Source organism: Strix uralensis, chromosome 18, assembly GCF_047716275.1.
Source record: "Strix uralensis isolate ZFMK-TIS-50842 chromosome 18, bStrUra1, whole genome shotgun sequence".
In the NCBI taxonomy this organism is placed as follows: Eukaryota; Metazoa; Chordata; class Aves; order Strigiformes; family Strigidae; genus Strix; species Strix uralensis.
In genome coordinates, this window is record NC_133989.1 from 10,425,326 (window position 1) to 10,445,460 (window position 20,135).

Below are 20,135 nucleotides of genomic sequence, written 5' to 3' on the forward strand. Positions count from 1 at the left end.
ATAAAGCTTTCCCAGGAGTCTGAGATGAAGGCATCCACAACTACAGAAGTAAGCCAATGTCTGTGGCTCCCTTATTTCCAGTCATATTTTGTTTTCTTCTTACTCTCTCTCTTATTTCTTCCCCTAAATCTATCTGTTTTCAACATAAAATGTAGATTGTGAGAAACACCTCAACCTTTTCTTTCCGCCTACTATGATGTACTCTTCTGATAGGATGCCAATTCTAGCATTTAAAGTGTAATGGCTTTGTCATACTGATTTATTGTTTCAAGCAAGAAGTAATTCATAGCTTGGTACTTCTTCAGAAATAGGATTATCATTTCATAGCATTAGAACCAGCTAAAAGCTAAACAGTATTTGCATATTGTGAAAATATTTTTTAAATCTTTGTTAGTTTAGATCTTCGGGGATGGCAGTACTTACAAATTAAAAGAACATATTGGCCTGTTAAGTTTTTCACCTTCCAGTGTCATTTGTGTTCAATACTAAGTAGCTTATCAGCCAAAAATCAGAAGAGGCTCCCTCCTTCTCACTCCAATTTAAGATATTTTGTTTTATCCCGCTAGAAATTTAAGTCCTTCTGATATATTCTTGCATTCTTTTTTCATTGCTTTTTTAGAATGCTGGGGTTTTTTTCAGAAGTCTTTCAAAAATCATAACATTTAATTTAGTAATGTAATTTACTGAATACAGTTTTCCTAAGTGGCCTTTCCTATATGCCTGAAGGTGTGAGTGTTCTGTGTGGTCCATGTGGTTATATACTTGCCCTGTACAGCAGTGATACACAATTTAGTGGGCACTGGAAAAGCTTAGTGATATGGAGGTTCTAAGATAGAAGTATAGGCTGTATGCCACCGTCTAATAAATCTCATAGGAGAACAGTGATGACTTCAAAGACTCGCCAGTGCCTACAGTATAAACTTTGCAACTAAATTCTAATTCCAGCTTCTGGAAGTTGAATTCCAATTTCTCTGAATTGGAATATATTCATGTCTTTTTGTATGTTTTAGTAGCATGAGTACTGCCCTGAGACCTTTGTCTCATCATCCAAGTTAGAGATAATGGCACTTTCCATCCTTGTGTATATGTTATGCATGGGAGGACTGTCTATATTTATGAGATGGATGCATTGCAGGACTAAGAAGTGACTGGGTATTTGGAAAAAAAAGGAGTGTCAAATATTTCTTTTTTTGTCAAAAGCCAAAGGTACACACAATAAACTGCTGTAAAACCTAGATTTCTTCTCTTTCAGTAAATATCTTGTTGAAAGCAATTCTGTGGTTATATTGAACCAGGGTTGGACTCTTCTCCTAATTGGATTGAGTAAGACTTTATTGTTTTTATTTATGAACTAATGCTTTTAGTGCTGTTCTTCCAAGTTTATTGCTAGGTGGAGAAAAACCAACTTGGTTAAAATACAGCAAATATTTCTTCTTGCACAGCATATCTCAGTAGCTCCCGGAAACTTGGCAATCGGGTTTTCTTCAAATCCTATAGACAAAATTGCTCTAAATTAAATTTTTTTGGAGTTGGCCCAAATAGCATTGTGCAGACTTTGGTATTTTAGTAAAGATTCAGTGTTAAGCAAGATAAGCTTTTGCTTGGACTGTTCGTTATTAAAAAAGGTCTGACAATCCACTGTTGGGGAGGCTTTTGTTTTTTATGTGTGGAGGAGGAAATGTTGCATGAGATGAGAGAAGATTAAAAAGGTTAAGATTCTTCTGTGACCATGATACGTAAAAAGGGGGGAGTGATACCTATGGCAGAGTTTTAATAAAATGTCTGGTGGTGGTGGTTTTGATGTTAGGAAACATTTTGTGGAAAATCTGAATGGTCACGATTGGCCACCAAGGAATATGAGCAGACTGACTAGCGATAGTGAGCTGTGTTCTAGAGTAGTTCTAAACCACGTAGCCAGCCAGCACTCCTGCTTCCTCTTGCGCTGCCTGGTATAATGATACAAAGATGGCCATTTCTAGTTTATTTTTTTCCTTTAACTTTCAGAGTGTGTGTGAGAAGGATGTTCAGAAAGATATTTATGCCTTACAATTCTAGTTGTGTTTAAACTTTTGTAAGCTGTGCCACAGGCATTAGGGAAAGGGGGTTTTGGCCCCAGTTCCATTGGGAATTTGCTCACCTGAGAAGGGCAAGCAAGACTTGGCTCACTGTCAGCATTCCTCAGTTTGATTCCTTGTTGACCATTTCAAAATATTTGGTTTGAGTCCTTTTGTTTTATTTGGCTTCATCTGCTCCCCTTCAGCCAATTCCCCTGATTCATTAAATAGATCTTGGCACTGATCCTTGGCCACAACTGAGGAATGTGCAATGCAAATTCAGGAAGAGGAACAAAGGTGTCATAAAGATTACTGTGCATTGCCTTTGTCCTGCTAGAGATCAGACTAGTCCCCTGGCATAACAAGGAAGCCTGTAGGCTATTTTAACTGCAGTGGTTACCAGTCACTGTACAACATGGTTTTTACAACTAATATGTTTCATGAATTGTAATGATAACTTTTATTCCCATTACAGAAAAGAGCTGTGCATGTAAAGGCTCTTGCCTTTAGTACTATTCTTTTTATGTCCCTGTGATGTGGATGAAGTATGTGATCTTTAAGAAAATTTTGTGCTGTCAGTGTACTGAAGGTTAGAGAAGAATTGGGCCATCATGTGCAGTGGACTAAAGTAAAATGTGTGTGTGTGTACACTTGTACTTCTCTCCTTAGCCTAAGTGGTTAAGTACTTCAATGAATTCATCATTTCAAGGATGGTTGCAGACATACAAAAGAAAAGAAATAGCAAAAAAGTACTTGGAGCCCAGTCTTCCTTAGCATCCTGAAACTGATGGAACTAAAGGGATCTAAGAACAAAATGTGGTCTTAAGCCCCTCTTTTCCTCCTTAAAAATAATATTTAGGACCTTACAGTATGTTTTATGCAACCCATTAGATTTACTGCAATTATTGAGGTGTTAATACTAGTGCCGTATCTTCTAATCTTCGCAGTAGTGTCATAGTTCCTGTTGTTACTAAAGGTGCCAACTGGGACTGTTCTGTTCAGGTGACTTCAGCGCTTGGGAGTTACTGATTTTTGGAAAATCTCATCAGTTATTTTGATACCTAATGAGAACTGTTGTCTCTTAAAAAATCTTTCCCATGGAACAAAATTTAATACTAAATTACAGGACTTTATCTAAGACCCCCCCATACCTCTACTGTAAATCCATTAATTTCACTGGGTTTATTCCATTGCACATTGTCAGTTTAAGAGTGTATTTGGCCATGATGTGAATGCAAAGCTGACTTGACCTTTGGGCTTACTGCTTGTTACATGCCTACTTAGCCATGCTGAGAGTGCTTTCTCATCTGCTTTCCTCTGATTGTCTCTTAGAGGACAAAAAGTACAGAAAGTAATTTTTGCTAGATATACAGCAGAAATAAGATCAGAAATGTCTTCCCTTCCCCCAGTCCAAAACTAAGGGATTGCTCAAATGTAGCTAATTGTTAATTTTGAGCTGGGGAAAACTGGTTTGAGGTATAGAAGTAAAAGATTTTAAAGGGGCAAACAAATTCCTATGAGTAACTAAGACTCACAGATCAAAACTTAAGTTAATACCTGGAAAGCTGACTGTTGAAATATGTCAGAAAACCAGTGCTTTAAATACATCTTTAAAGTACTTAATGTACAATATTCATGTTTAAATGTAGAGGTTTAACAGCTTAAAACTTGAGTTTAACTTCATAGTCATGGTGATAAGTGCAGCTTAATGGGGTGCTAATAGGTGGATACAGCTAAGTAGCATGAAGGATATGAAGAGAAGACTCCAGGAGGACTGATGTGTGGTATAAATACTGAGCTTGCTGTCCAGGAGTAACAAAAAGCTGAATTTTACTTTTTCTCAGCTTCAGGATTTATTATGAGAGCATGAATATTTGAATATTTACAAATATATTCCCAAATTCTAAAATCCTAGAATCATGTATATTTAGCTGAAGATGGGCCTCATAAGTCACCTAGTCCATCATAGGATCACAGACTAATGCAGGTTGGAAGGGACCTCAGGTGGTCTCTCTTCCGTCACCTGCTCAAAGCCTGCCCCAGGTCATGTTGCTGAGGGCTTTATCCAGTCTCATCTTGGAAAACACCAAGGATTGGAGTTTCTGAGCAACCTGTTTCACTCTTTGACTCTTCTCCTTGTGAAAAGCTTTTCTTTACATCCAGGCTGAACCTTACTTGTTTCTATCTATTCTGGTTCTTTCTTGTCCTTCTACCAGGTACTGCCGTGAAGAGCCTGGCTTTGTCTTCTCTATGATCTCCTTGCAGGTGAAAAGGTTATCAGGTTCCCCTGAAGCCAGGCTAAGGTTGATGCATGCATGGAGTATCTTTTTCTAGTGCATAGCCTGCCTTGACTTTATGCATAGCAAGAGCTTTATCTTTCACTGCTGCTCAACAGGATGTAACGTACCAACATCAGGAAGTTATTACCAGTACTCCTCTCATACATTCCTTTCTTGATTTCCTTCTGACTTTATTTAATAAATTGACATAAATTCTATCATCATACTGTTAAACAGGTTATTCGAGGAATGGATAAGTGATCTTGGCCAGTAGTTACCAAAACTGTGTCTAAACAGATGACTTAACTGGTCAGAACCAGAGCTGCCAAAGGAAACGGAATGAAAGACTGAAATTCTGTATCTAAATCTGATCTAGCAGTTTTACACTGTTGACTTCCACTGCATACCTGTATCTGGTTTGAGAACTGAAGATGGTCTGTTATATCCAACTCCCAGTGTTGGACAGTCTGTATGGAATGAAAAGGGATGAATGATCCCCTGCATCATTTTATTGATGCATCCTGAATTATCTTTGTTTTCAATGTAATGTGACATTTTGTGAATATCCTTTGTAGATGAATTTTAGTTATGATAAGTATTTTTAGGTAGGTATTAGAAAAAGAATTAGTTTTTTAAGAAAGGGGGAAAAAAAACCCAACAAACATGTAGAGTTTGGTAGATTATATGGATGACAGACCTAGTTTGAACATATCCAATGGTGGTAAATGATGCCTTGATGGCCGTTGTTTTGATTGTGCTTTTACACTACATTTGACAATATGCTAGATCTGCTTTTTAAGCAGTGAGCTGTGGCCTTGATGTATCTGTGGTTGAGTTACATTCAGAGCAGACCTTTGTATTAACTGATAGCACGGGGAAAATTCTCTTGTGTGCAATTTTTTTTCCTTAACAGGAAGAGTTTAAAAAACAAAACCTCTTGTAAAAATTCCACTCTATCCAAAGAATTTTCCAGGTGCTTATCATTGAAGGGCACAAGACTGAGAAAAGAACCTCAGAAGGATATGAACCCCTGCGGAAGTGGCAACAGTGTACACGGGACTCAATTCTTGCATATCCTGTTTTATGTAGTCTTAGGAGAAACTACATTGTATAGTATTTAAAGCAAAGGAAAATCACATTCTTAATGCACTTATTAAAAGCAGCCACTTGAATGTTTTTTAATGATTGTTTCATAGACTGGGTGTAGGAACACGGCTGAGCATGTCAAACAGCAGCCTCTGTGAATGTTTATTAATGAAATCTTGGAGCAGTTTGAAATTGGATGTACCAAAGGCGTGTGTACTCTAGTGAGCAGCTGTCTCTGGTGGTGAACTAATCTGATGAGGGGAAAAATTGTGTTAGAATCTTTACAATTCAAAATCAAAATCTTCCACCACCGTCAAGAGAGCTTTATTGTAACCCAATATTTTGTACTGCAGAGGAGTGACGTTTAAAATTTTTTGAATAACAAGCCTTTAAACAGCTGAGAAGGAGGGAGAAAAGAAAAAGATGTGACATGGAAGATAGCAGCAGAGAAAATTATTTAAAGCACTTTGACATCCATGAAAGATTATAAAGACATCCTGAATGTACAATGGAGGGTATGCAAAAGGTGCGGGAAGGAACTTCTGCCAGACTTTCCTTTAATGCCTCTGCAGAATAACAATGAAGTAATTCTTTACAGAATACCTCTTTCCTGAATTCTTCAGCTGGCTCAGCCAGAGGTTTTAGGAATGGGTTGGTTCCCGTGAGCAGAAATGCCAAATATATCTCTGTTTGGATATAATACGTTGAATGGAGGACAAAAGGCTTTGGACTGCCTTGTGCATACCTGCTGCTGTAGACAGTGGTCGGTGTTTGAATCCTGTGTTCATTGTTACTCTGACAAGAAAATATATGCATCCATATTGCATTATTACCCATAACAGCTCTGAGTTGCCTTTCATTCTTTAAAATTTAGAAGTTGTTCATAAAGCAAAATCATTTGAAAAAGTGTATATACTGTATAAATGCACTCCCTGAGTAATGTGATGGTTTTCATCTACAGTGGAGTAGATCTTGCTGCTAGTTTACTTTGCTTGGTTAAAGAAGATGTCATGAGGTAGGTAAGGACAGTGAAACCAATTCTTTTTTGCAGCATGCTTATCAGTCACTTAAAATCAGTCACACAAAAATTCTTTTAAGAACCTAGGAACTGTGAATTCTGTGCTCAAATCACACATAGATTATGAGGTGAGGTTTAATCTAGATCTAACAACAGAATCTCAGATATTCTGTTGTCTTTACAGAAGCACAGATGTTCACTGATGGCCAGCATGAGATGCTGCAGACGCTATGTGCTTCTGGATTAAAAATATTTGTAATGACAGTTGGAACAAGTGTAAAGATCTTTGTGCTAGTCACTATGGTAATCCTAACTTGTATTGCCAGACCATTCAAGAATTGAGATGTGAGCTCTGATCATGAAAATTCAGCTGCTGAATCGTGGTGCAGTCTGCAGACCCAAGGGCAGAATTTTGCCTTTAAGCTTTTAAAAAACTAGCTAGCTGAACGGAGTCTTCCAGTACCGTGTAATTGCATAGTGGTGATATACAAACTAATACTGAAAAATATGTTCATCTAAATTATTTATTTTTTTACTGGAGTAGTGTGAAAGCATCAGTGGGTACATCACGTACTTCAGAGAATTCGTGTTCTTCTCATAGGAATCTAATGCTTTTCATTTTCCTTAACCGTTTTCTGGAAAATAGTTTGTGTCTGTATACTTGTGGCTTACAGAACAAGGCTAGCATATACATAGCTCTTCTGGGAGGATGGCTCAAATGCCTGCCCTGTGTTCAGTAAGAATGCTTGTACTCATTCTGCACTTGTTCTGCCAAACAGGCTGCTGCTTCGTTTCTTCTGTGCAGCAAGTTTAAAATCACATCATATTTATGGTCATTTATCACCATTTCTCCCAAGCCAGCCTCCTATTAGTGACCTCACTGCTTCTGCCAGTTCCTTAGGTGGAAATGGCTTAAATGGGTGTAACCTAATTGAAAAATGTAGCTAAATTGGGTGATTCAGAGTAGGATGAGATAATGTGGCAACTGGCACTATTTTAAGCATTCTCTGTTTTGTTCATCTGACTCTGAATGTATCAGGCACTAAAGAAAATATAATGGTAATTGGTCCAGTTTCTCTCAAATGTAGTCAGGTTGTAAATCAAAAGATCTGCATTATGGAGCTCTGAAATAACGAAACATGGGCAAACCTATAATTCAGAATTTATCTCTTATCTTAAATGTATCAGAATGAAGAAAACAAAGCTCCTCTCAGAAGAGACACAAAGGAAAGAATAGGGTTAAATATGGTGTCTTTGAGGTGTTTCTGTAATGCCTTCTTACTATGCTTCTGGTTTCTCTCCCCCTAGCTTTCTTTGGAAAATACCTTAATGAATACAATGGCTCCTACGTACCTCCTGGCTGGAAAGAATGGGTTGGATTACTTAAAAACTCTCGATTTTACAACTACACACTCTGTAGAAATGGAGTGAAGGAGAAGCATGGATATGACTATGCCAGGGTAGGTCCTACTGATTTATTTCTATTTTTTTAACATTTGGACATGACTGTAAGAAAGCTGTGCTTTATGGTTTCAGTTTAACAAAAGAATTCTTTACATACTTGAAAGCTGGTACATGTAACATTAGCTACAACCCAATAGGCTTGTGTTTGGACTTTTCGTTATCTCCCATTCCTGGAGGGTCATGTTACTGAAAACATTGTTAGCAGCAATGGAAGCAAACAAAATGTCCTGAGACTGTATTATGTATTATGAGCTGAAGATGTGAAAATGCATTTCAATGCTGCATGATAACTATTTCTGTGCTTTGTACTTTAATTATTGTGTGCTGAGTCTGATTGTCATCTATTCCCCTGGTATAGAACTGACTCCAGTTGGAGTTACACAGCGTAAATGAGATAAGAATCCAGTTCCTTCCAGCTAGACCCATCTTTTTTTGTTAGTTTAAGGAACTTGTTTCACAGCCATAATATGATAGAGAATTCATAATATGGTATATCTTGTGATAATTCTGAATGAGTGGAGAGTTTAACTATTAAATTTACGTCTCTGTCCATTGTTACAGGCGCATATGTTTCCTAATATCCTTGCAAGGATGTTATACCCTGGCCAAACTTACTAAAATGCTTGATGATAATTGTCAAATGCAGTATTGTTTTTTTCCTCATCTAGCACATGTTACAGCTCAAAGTTACCTGTTTGCAGTCATGAGTGTGTTTATTTCAGTCAAACATGTTATCTTTTGTGAATTCCTGAAATGGCCTGAATTGTCTCTGAAGTACAATAATAAATTTATCCATAAACTGCTGTGTTTTAACTAGTGTGTGACATGAAGTCGACTCAGTCTGGAGTGATTCTAATCTGTAAGGTGTATTTGCTTAACAGGGACTCAGTTCACTTTCTCTTATTGAGCACAAATCCTGCCTCCATATTTGTGTTTCATCACCAATGTGTTCACAGTCAGTTTTTTCCTTTAAAAGGTTGATGTCTGTGTGATTTTTGCCCTTCCCCTCCCCTATTTGCCATTTTTAATTGAATGTACTTTGTGTTGAAAGGTAAAAACTTAACAGGCTTCTAGGGTTTCCTTTTCTATTACCAGCTGCTAAGAGGAAGGGACAACTGATGTACAGAATTATTCGGCTTTTATTTCCTTTCTGATCTATGAAAAATGAGAGCGCTAATCTTTACAGCCACGTACCAAAAATGTTATGATGGAAATATATCTTACATGGTACAATGTCAGGGAAGTGATTTACAGGGCACTGTTCCCTGTTATACCAAGGAGCCAGCAAGGAACTTTATGTTCCAATATCCTCACTGTTTTGTGTATGCAATTCTTAACAAATGTTTAGGTTTTCATTTGGTTTAGTTTTTCTTACTGAGTTTGGTAATGAATTAAAAAAAGTCTGATGAAAATATAAATCTTTTGATAATCTGCATATTCTTGCATAAACACAGCTATGGTAATAAACAGATGATAGTGTGCACAGCAACAGCGCTTGATGTTAACACCGGAGTTCAAATGAGCAAAGAGAAGCTGAAATACAAGACTGCTTCTCTTTCTTTCCTGCGATTTTTGTTGCTGGAAACTTAATTTTCCAGCAATGAACAATATAATATAAAAGATTATTTTTTTTAGCCCTGTCTATTGACATAGTTAATGTTAATTATGTGCCACTGAAAAACTAGAAAAAAAAACAATACTGATTCAGTCCTCCAAAGCAACTGCTAAGCATTTATCCTCACAGAATCAAATCTTTGCAAATTCTTTCAGATTTTCTAACAGGATATATTCTGCTTTCTTTTTCAGTTTGTGTCAACTTTTTCAGATGAATTTTTAGTTTCACAGTCTACTACAACCTTTACAATATGGAGCTTTAAAAAAAAGAAATCAGTTAAGGGAAATGTTTCTGTTTGGTCTTTTGGCCTGGTAAACACTGGTTTTGCAGCATTAAATTTCAGTGATTTTCACGTTGACCAGGTGAAAACCTTCATCTTCAAAGTGAAGTTTGAAAACGATGCTCTTGTAATGGCTAAATCAAAGATGAGTTACACACTTAAGTGACCAACCAGCTTAAAGAACAGGCACATTTTAGATAAATGTCAGTGCATTTTTGAGAGCACTCCAGTATTCTCTCAGCTATGAGTATGGTCTCAGGTATTGAAAGTATGTTCAGAAGTCAGTTTTGCTTTGGTCTGACTTATTGTACATTCACCCTTCCCCTGCATATGCTTATGAATGGAAGTCCTTCAGTTAACTTTGATGGAATTATGCATATTTCCACCTGCTTTAATGAGTGAAAATATCATATCAGTAATAGTCGTAATCATGGCAGTTTCATAACAGACATGTCTCATGTTAGGACCAGTGTGTAAAATTACAAATGGAGATTTTGCCAGCCTTGTTCTGGGATGCACAGGAAATAACTTGGGGAAAGTATATACAGTCAATGAAAAAGGCTTCCTTTGATGAATGATAAGCTGGCTCCTTGAATCAAGGACACAGGCAGTGGTGAAGAGGAGCAAGCATATGAACCACGGACAGAAAGCTGCACTTAAAAGGAGATGCAATCCAAAAGTACCACAGCTTGTTCACTTGACCACAGGCAGATGTCATGTCTGATTTTACATTCAGCTGTGACATGACAGTTGTTGTTTTGTTTTTTAAAGGTGCAATTTCATATGCTACTCATGTTTGAGGGGTGTTTTGTATTTGCGGATTCCCTGTGATGCAGCCTGAGAACATGGCTTGTCATTAAAAATACTGTCTTCAATCCATATAGCTCCAGTAGATATCAGAGTAATGATAATGATACTTTTTAGAAAATGGAAAGATAGTCCATATCTTCCAAAGGAAGTTTTCTGAATTGTCAGCAATTTATTTGATAGAGCTATATCTCTGTCAGATTGTCACTGTGTCTGTAATATTGAATGAAATTTTTGGTCCAAATAGCCCAGCATCTTTTAGCTTTAGTGACTTCTGGTTCACAGGGAGGTTAAGAAAAATTAGCATCAAGCCATTTGGATTTTCAAAGCACTTTTATGATGTAAGGTCGGACTATACACCTTGAAGGTATTGACACCAAAAAGCAAAGAAATTGACCTGTAATTTTCTATTTTTTTTTTATTAATACCTGGTCATTGTATTTAGTATTGTGATCTTAATAATGTAATTACACACACTGAGAAGAGTCCTATCTGAACTTCTTTAATGTCATTCATTTCTGAGAGGAAGCTCTTGCTTTTCATATTTCTAGGCAGTGAAGAAAGAATGATTTTATTTTAGTTTTTGAAGTTTTAACATCTGTAACTTACTCCCTCCTCCTCCCATTGAGTGAAGTAGCTTCTTTTTTCCTATTTCTTATAATACCTCCGACCTCCCCTTCCTATCTCACTCCCCAACTTGAAATTATTTTTCAAGTATCTCATTATACTTTTACTTCTACTTGCAGGATTATCTAACTGATCTGATTACCAATGACAGTATTACCTTCTTCAGAATCTCAAAGAAGATGTATCCTCACAGGCCTGTACTGATGGTTATAAGCCATGCTGCTCCTCACGGCCCTGAAGATTCAGCCCCTCAGTACTCACATCTCTTTCCTAATGCCTCACAACACATGTAAGAAAAAGTAAAACCCTTTCATTTCCAGGTTCAGGAGTATAGAAGTCCTGGGTACCTTTGGGGGAACAATGTTTGCTTTATAATACACTTGGCATAAGTTTGTCATAAATGTATAAGAAGAGTTTTGAGATTATTGGGTTTTTTGCCTCTTCAGACTTGTATCTTGAGAATGTCTATTACATCTTGAACTCAGAATTGTAGCTCACTGAGATAAATGGAAAGATTCATGTTGAATTCATTGGACACTGTTACAACCTATTTGGGAAGTAAAGCACTGTTTTATTTTGAGCAGGGGGATCAAAATCTGATTCTTGGGCTGTAATCTCTTCAGGGGAAGAAACTATCTCCCTGTCCTTATGTATAAATTATATTATTTTATGGGTATTACCAAATATCACATAGTATGCAATACTTACTACTCCTGTTTCATATATGGAAAGAAAGGAAATACAGGCCCGCAGCACCACATTAGACAAGCTATTTCTGAATGAGCTGGTATGTCTGAACATGACCTAATACAATGTCTTGAGTCGGTCCCAGAAGCAGTATCACCCAGTTCCTGAGTTAACATGTTCATAAGCTCGATGAAGAGATGGTTCTTGTTTATAGCACAGAGACATTTTACAGGTACAGCTCTCTAATGCTCCATTACAGGCATCTCCTCACATGCTGATAAAATGAACATTCTTCCAAATCGCCTTTTGGCACAACTGGGAAACATTCCAATATTTTTCTAATTATTGGCTTCATGCCTTCACTGATGTGCAACATTTGTAAATGTCTTCCTATGTGCTTTTCTTTTTTTTTTGGGGGGGGGGGGGCGGGAAATTCTGTTTTATTTTGGATTTATGAAGGAACTGAGAACTGATGGAAATAATAATCAATTGGTAGCTGAAGTTGCTCAGGGCTAGACCAAAGTCCAGTGAAATCCATTTGAGCTTTTTCATTTTACTTCAAATAGTCTGAGAGAAAAAGCTTCCTTTGTTCTATTGTCTAGGTATTGCATAACTTAGAGTTAAATATTTCATTATTTTGTGCTGTGCTACCAAAGAGAATCTGTGTCCTAGATCTACAGCAATGCAGTATTTTGTGTTTGTTTGCTGTCTTATGCTCATTTATTTTCTTTGAAATGAAAATTTACAGAAATGCCAAATGATCAACTTCTCATAGCTTATACCCAGTATTGACCTCAGTCTTATTAGAAGTTCCTTTGGAAGGCATTTGTATCTCAGAGATGATAATCATTTATCAAGCAATGTTCTGTAACAACTTAATTATGTTATTTAAATGAAAAATAGTAGAAGGATTTGAGTAAGGCCTGCAATGAAAAATAGAAACTACATCTATTTTTCTTTTGATCATAGTTTAAGTTTTATTTTTCACACAAACTAAGTTTATCTTCCTGATTATAAAGTAGTTACACAAAACTATTTTTAACTGTAGGTGACTTCTTACAATTATAACAATTATACAGGAAGTGTCACTTCGTGGAAACAAGTTTTGTTTGTAAAGAAACAAATTATCTTAGTAGGTTAACATCTTGTAGATGTCTAATAGATTTAATATCTTTGCTGGTGATATGGACAGAGGGATTGAGTGCACCCACAGCAAGTTCGCTGACGACACTGAGCTGTGTGGTGCCGTCAACACGCTGGAGGGAAGGGATGTGCCATCCAGAGGGACTGGACAGGCTGGAGACACGGGCCAGTGCAAACCTCATGGAGTTCAACAAGGCCAAGGGCAAGGTCCTGCCCATGGGTCGGGGCAATCCCAAGCACAAATACAGGCTGGGCGAAGAGTGGATTGAGAGCAGCCCTGTGGGGAAGGACTTGGGGGTGTTAGTGGATGGAAAACTGCCTGTGAGGCAGCAACGTGTGCTCACAGCCCAGAAAGCCAACCGTGTCCTGGGCTGCATCAAGAGCAGTGTGGCCAGCAGGTTGAGGGAGGGGATTCTCCTCCTCTACTCCGCTCTCGTGAGGCCCCCCTGCAGTGCTGTGTCCAGCTCTGGGGCCCCCAACATAAGGAGGACACGGACCTGCTCGAGTGGGTCCAGAGGAGGCCACTAAGATGCTCAGGGGGCTGGAGCACCTCCCTGTGAGGACAGGCTGAGAGAGTTGGGGGTGTTCAGCCTGGAGAAGAGAAGGCTCCAGGGAGACCTTATAGTGGCCTTCTAGTACTTAAAGGGGGTACAGGAAAGGTGGGGAGGGACTCTTTATCAGGGAGTAAAATTGGTGGTGATACACTGCTACAGGTTGCCCAGAGAGGTTGTGACTGCCCCCTCCCTGGAAGTGTTCAAGGCCAGGTTGGATGGGGCTTTGAGCAACCTGGTCTAGTGGAAGGTGTCTCTGCCCATGGCAGGGTTGTTGGAACGAGAAGATCCTTAAGGTCCCTTCCAACCCAAACCGTTCTGTGATTAAGGAACTGTGGGGTTTTTTTGGATATGAACATAAAATAGGATTTTATGTATATCTTGTGCAAAGAAACTGCCAATCTTATTGCAAACAATTTTCCTAGCACTACATAATAATAATCTTTAAGGGTTTTAATTGGCCTGGGTTTAAGATTAAATGTAAAAATACAGAACGTGCATCATTCCCCCACTGTATGTGCAAACTGGTTCTACTTTCCATTTTTTCCCTTGTTCCCACATTCCAGGGAATCATTCACTGACAGATAAATCTGTCAATGATAAAGGGGTGTAGGCAGTGGTTGCTGTTTTGTTTGTCATGTGGGTATGGTAGGGAAGGATCAGAACACAGGTAGAACACTTCTTATGAATTGCCCTACAGCAGTAAGCAGTACCCTGAACAAAGCCTTTGCCTAGTCCCAGAATCAGAAGGCAGTACATGTGGTGTGTCTCTGTACCTCTTGTGGCAGCGCTGACCAATCTGCAAGCGGATTCTTGAGCTGTATCCACAAAGGAAAGTGAAGGTGCGACTGTAATGCTTACACTGGTTGACATACATACTGCATTGTGTAGCATTGCTAATAATAGCTAAAAGTTAGTGGTGTGGATTTTAGCATAGACTGACAGAGTACTTCTTTGCTTGGGAACTCTGGTATGTACTTCTGTTGATAATTTATGCTGTTGTTCTCTCGCTTCTATTATTACATGTACTAGCTGGTATGACCACTCCACCCTGTACTGCAGTCTCTCTCCATCTCGTTCCATGGAGCTCCTTTTCGTGTGAATCTGCAGCCTTTCCTCATTTGAAAATTATTCACATCAACCAGCATTCACATAGCAAATCCCTAGGCTACATGGCTAGTTTTCTTTTTGTACTGCCTATACCGATAGCTGCAGAGAATGCAGCAGCTGGGCAGTTTTAACAGTGATCAGAAATGTTATTTCTATAGAGGGTACATTTTACCACCCATCTTTTCCAAGGTCAAATGCAATCAGACTAGGACTTACCTTCTCGGTACATTTGAAGAGGTTATCTTAACCAACTTCTAGGAATGTTGTATTTGTGTATTTTTCCCATAAGACAGACAAATCTGTTAAGTGTAAGAGGGTTACATTTGTAGTAATCAAAGAAAATCATGGGCTTTGGTTGGATTAAACAGTGGGAGGTTTCAAATCAGCCAGGAAATCACAAAGTAAGCTGAAAAGGAGTTTGCCAAGCATTTTTGATTCATTCTGGGCATCACATAGCAACAGTTTCCATAACTGTCAGCATTTTCAAAGGAGCAATGTCATTATTTCAGCCACAATAACGTTCTGAAATTCAAGAGGCTATTAACAATACAGAGAGAATAAACACCAGCCCTTTCCTCCCTATATGAAGAAGCCTCTATTTGCCACCTACGCACATTTTTCAGATAGCATCTAACAGAGGCTTTCGGCATAAAACATTCCACTGTCAGATTATTAATTTCATATTTATATTAAAACTCTGAAGACTACCTGTCATATTTGAAGATGCATTAGATACACAATATTTTGAGGAGAAATTTCAACTTATATTACTATTGTTTATCTTAATAAATTACCCTGCTGCTCTGTTGCATACACAAAACTAACAGTAGATACCTGCCAAATAGGAGCTGAATTTATCGGGAAATTGTGTGTTGGGAAGAAGAAAATAACTGATTATCTGCTACTTTTTCCTGTGTTACTGTGTCACCCTCTCAGCTTGCACATTTGTGTAGACTGAGTTTATTGCTTCGAATGAAAAAAGGAAGCCTCAACAAATCTCTTAGGAAAAGTAATTTTTAATATTTTAGACTCTGCAAGTGATCTGTATGAGGGGTATGAAGAAATTGACAAAGGTGGTTCTCAATTTTAAATAATAAACATTTTAGGAATAGATGTAGTAGGTAAAAGTAATATTTCTTGCAAATGTAAGCTATAATATAGTCTAGTGAGTTATTCAGAGTCACATCATGGTAATGATATATCAAAATAAATCTTTCATTTAGATCCAGCTAATCTAAAGCAATATGATGATCCACAGAAAAGCAATCTCTGGAACTGCCAACAACATGAAATTATGGTCAATCAGTGGTATTTCTCCTCATTGCTTCAATGGTGTCCCAAGATCATGAGAACTTGGAGAGGCAGTGAGATTCCAGGAGGACATTGAATCCCGCACTTGGGATTTTGCAGGGACTTCAATTAAAGTTTCTGATGATGACAAAGGAGTTGATGGCTGGAAAGTGTCAGCAAAATACAACCCTAATTCCCCTCACCCCTGCCTTTCTTGGCAGGTCTTGAAAATTGGGCTGTGTATCTGCTTCTGCTTGCCATGAGCTCACATGCGATTTGATACCACTGGGTAGGGTGCACATAGGTGTGAAAATATTCAAGTAGTCAGTCATGTTAAATTTTAAAAAAGTGTTAAAGAACATAGTAGTACCATTTCAGCAAGTTCTATAGTTACTGTTAAACAGCTTGCAGAAGCCATATTACTTGGTGCTAATGCAGGCAGAATGAAAGCAGAGCAATTACATGAGTAGGAACTCTATAGTTACATGCTTCATCCAGGTCATACTTGCAGAGTTAGACTTCTGAGGCTAGTTTCTTGGCCTTGAAATGTATTCATGTTAATCTGAAGACACTACAAAAACAGTGTATATTTGCTCTTTTAATAGCTTTTATTCCCCGCAGAGTTGTTTTCATTCTCCCATCTTTCATATAGAACACAAAAGTGTAAGACTTTTCCAAAGTAAATCTAATATTTTCTTGTGTACCTCAGAGAGTAAGTCCTATAGTGTTGATCAAATAGAAGTCATTGGTATACATTACTGTGGCTTTTTTCTACACTGCTAAAACATTCTGGTTTTCTCTCTGTTCCTTAGCACTCCCAGTTATAACTATGCTCCAAACCCAGACAAGCACTGGATAATGAGGTATACGGGTCCCATGAAACCTATACACATGGAATTCACCAACATGCTACAGAGAAAGCGCCTTCAAACACTCATGTCTGTGGACGAGTCTATGGAGATGGTAAGATTAGTTGTCACTTTTTTTGGCTAAACAGATGCTTGTTTCTTGAGTTAAGCTCCAAGCTGTGCTGTATATGAAGATAAAGGGGAAGGAAGGAGGAGGAGGACTGCATCAGTTTTTTTAAGAGTGCGTAGTCCTTTCACCTCTGAGGATTTTGTTTCTCTATTCAATGTGTAAGGATCCTTCTCTCCTAAAGACAGGTACCATGAGTTGGGTGGTGTAAGTGATCTGATTTGTTTCCACTGGTTAAGGGGAGGAGGGAGGGATCACCTGAAAAAATGTATATCATAAATTCTAAAAATGTATCATCTGATAGTGAAAAGTCATCCTATAACCTGTTGGAAATAACTACGTAACTGTGGGCCTATTTTGATCCTGTGAGTTTCTGAGAGAAGAGAAACAGCAGCAGCAAAAAGTGATGCTACAGGAGTCCTGACTGGAATAATCCCATGGTAAACAAGGCCCAGGATGTTAAATGTTAGAAGTAAATAAATGTATAGGTAGATTTAATTTTTTTTAATTGAGTCTGCATTACGTAACAATGAAATCTCTTAGTACAAGCTGGGTGTCTTGAACAGAAACATCTGAGTTACTTAAAAGCTATTCTAAAAAAGAATGGGTTTCTAGTTGTAGGAAGGCAGATTTAAAGGTGTTGCAATTTACTGCTTATCTTTTGACATTCTAAAGGTAGAACATAAAAATAAGAGGAGTACTGTAAGGCAGAGATGAGATTATCTGGATGGCACTGCATCAACTTGTTAGTAATGTCTTATAATTACTGATTCAGGCAAGTATGATCTCTACTTCATATTAATGAACCTGTTTAGATGGATCAGATACCAGCATTAGGGAGATCGGCTATTTTACTACACTGTTTTGATTTTCTACTTAGTAAAGTGGTTTCATTTGGGTGATTCACTGCAGGCAAAATCGTTTGGGTGTTTTTTTAGTTGTAATCGCCAAGTTAACCTGATCTTTTTTACTAAATTATATGCATCTAATAGTCTTTCAAAATCTAAAGCAACAAACCAAAAAAAATCAACCCAAAAAAACCCCAGAAAGCCCCGCAAACTAGAACAACGACGGTAAACCAAGAGCCGAGTTTGTTTTCTTCTGTGCTGATGTGTTCTGGATGTGTGTAAGGCACTGCTTCGGTGGTGCCCCACCGCGTTCGTACCTTTGCAAGTGAAAACGTCACGTAAAAATTGATCTCTGGTGCTCAAGTTGGTACATTTCACATAAAGATTCTCATTTAAATCTATAGAAGCAACCACAAAGTTAAAACTCCTCTTAATTCTCCATGTTAGTTCTCCAGCTAGTGAGAGTATGACTGAGTGGTATTTATCTGGAGGAGATTTTGCAAATACTCTGCCTAGTGGGGACTCTTTTGTCTGAAGGCAAGTTTGTTGAGTGTTGCTTAAATAAGTGTGAGATTCAAAATGCTGTCATTTTATTAAAATTGTTTGCTGCAGGAAAAAGATAAAGGTGAAGAGAAAACTTAAAAATAACGTGTATTATCTTTAAACTTTTATCTGTTACATACTCTGTTATGTATTTAGTACTATCTTGACAGCTCTCATGAAAAATACTGAACTCAAACACTTCTGAAAATGTGGCATGCTAATGTGTTTACCTTAAAACAGGAAGCAGAAGTCTGCCTTGTAATAGTCACAATATTCAGTCAGTAAAACTATTACGTGGTTATGGATTATTGAGAATGGTTCATTGTGATAACTCAGTGCTGTTCTGAACTGTTGTTATTTGTTAGTATACTACACATCGGCAGAAAACTGTATCCAATATTCTACCTATAGTACTACTCAGTGAAGTGAATTTCATATTTTGTTTTGCTTTTTTTCAGATATACAATACATTGGTTGAAACAGGTGAACTGGACAATACATATATAATATACACAGCGGATCATGGTTATCATATTGGTCAGTTTGGGCTGGTGAAAGGAAAGTCCATGCCATATGAGTTTGATATCAGAGTTCCTTTCTACGTCCGAGGTCCAAATGTGGAGGCTGGGTCCTTGTAAGTTCTTGGCCTCTGTGTGTGTATGTGTATCTAGTGACCAGAAAAATCCTTTATGTTCACATCTCTAGTTGTATTGACTTGACATCCAAACGGAGACACAAAGTTCTGTCCATCCTGACTGACTTCCTGCTCATCTTCGGCAGAAAAATACGTCTGCTCAGAAAGCAGAACTGATAACGTGCTGGTGTAACAATCAAAGTTTTATGCCGTTGCTTTTTTGCTTGTGTAGGTGTGCAGCACAAGCCACTACATTTTGTGGATGTAGTTGAAAAAGCCACTTTGAAATATGTCTAATCTAGGAAATGCTAATTTGCCTCCTTTTGAGGGGTGCAAATAATACACATAACTGACATTTTCAAGGTAAAAAAATATATTGTGTAATGTTCACTGCCACAGTAGATAATTATTGCTGAACATTAAAGCAGAGTCACTTGTTTCAGTTTATGAGGAAGAATGTACATAATAGTTCATATATTATCATCCACAAAAGATTCTTTTTGGTTCATCCTTTGAGATTACATGGTTAGGGCTGTTTGTCAGATGCACGCAAGCATGCAGAATATGACTGTTAATTAAAATGGTAGCTTTGATCAGCTAAGAAATTATGTAAATACACTTTCTAAGCAATTATTTCAATAGCAAATATTTGCACTTAAGTAATGATTTTGGACAGAGTGCCATAATTTGCTGCCTTTTATTTATATCAGTGTGCATGTTTTAGCATAATTAACACACACAGAGTCTTCCATACAATTTTTTTCTTTACTGCAGAGGAACAGATCTAGTATGTAATACAGTGGCAAATAGTTATAAAAAAATCTCATTCCATTTACTGGTTAAATTCACTGATGCACATTATCAGTAGGCACAAAAATGTTAACTTCTGTAGACACTGCACTGTGTGTCTAATTTTTACAGCAGTTACACATGTGAAATAAACAATGTTACTTCTCTAAAGAGCAGAGGAGGGATTCATTCCTCAGGTGGAATTAAACATATTACCCCAGCACTGAAAGAAGTTTGTCTGCAGCAGCACAGAGTTTCAAGTGAGCTGGAATAGTTTTCTAAGAACATGCTCTTTCCCTTCGACTGCTGGTTTTGGTCTTACTGGAGAGGCAATG

At 37.8% G+C, this 20,135-nt stretch overlaps 1 protein-coding gene across 13 annotated transcripts in view; it reads left to right on the forward strand.

Moving 5' to 3' along the window:
• Positions 1–20,135, forward strand: part of SULF2 (sulfatase 2) — a 164,227-nt gene that overhangs the window by 111,953 nt on the left and 32,139 nt on the right. For all 13 annotated transcript variants that reach the window (XM_074888625.1, XM_074888621.1, XM_074888626.1 and 10 more), the window contains 4 exons: positions 7,746–7,897; positions 11,350–11,519; positions 16,824–16,974; positions 18,836–19,011. In XM_074888625.1, coding sequence (XP_074744726.1) covers positions 7,746–7,897; positions 11,350–11,519; positions 16,824–16,974; positions 18,836–19,011 — 649 coding nt within the window. The remainder of the gene's footprint in view (positions 1–7,745; positions 7,898–11,349; positions 11,520–16,823; positions 16,975–18,835; positions 19,012–20,135) is intronic.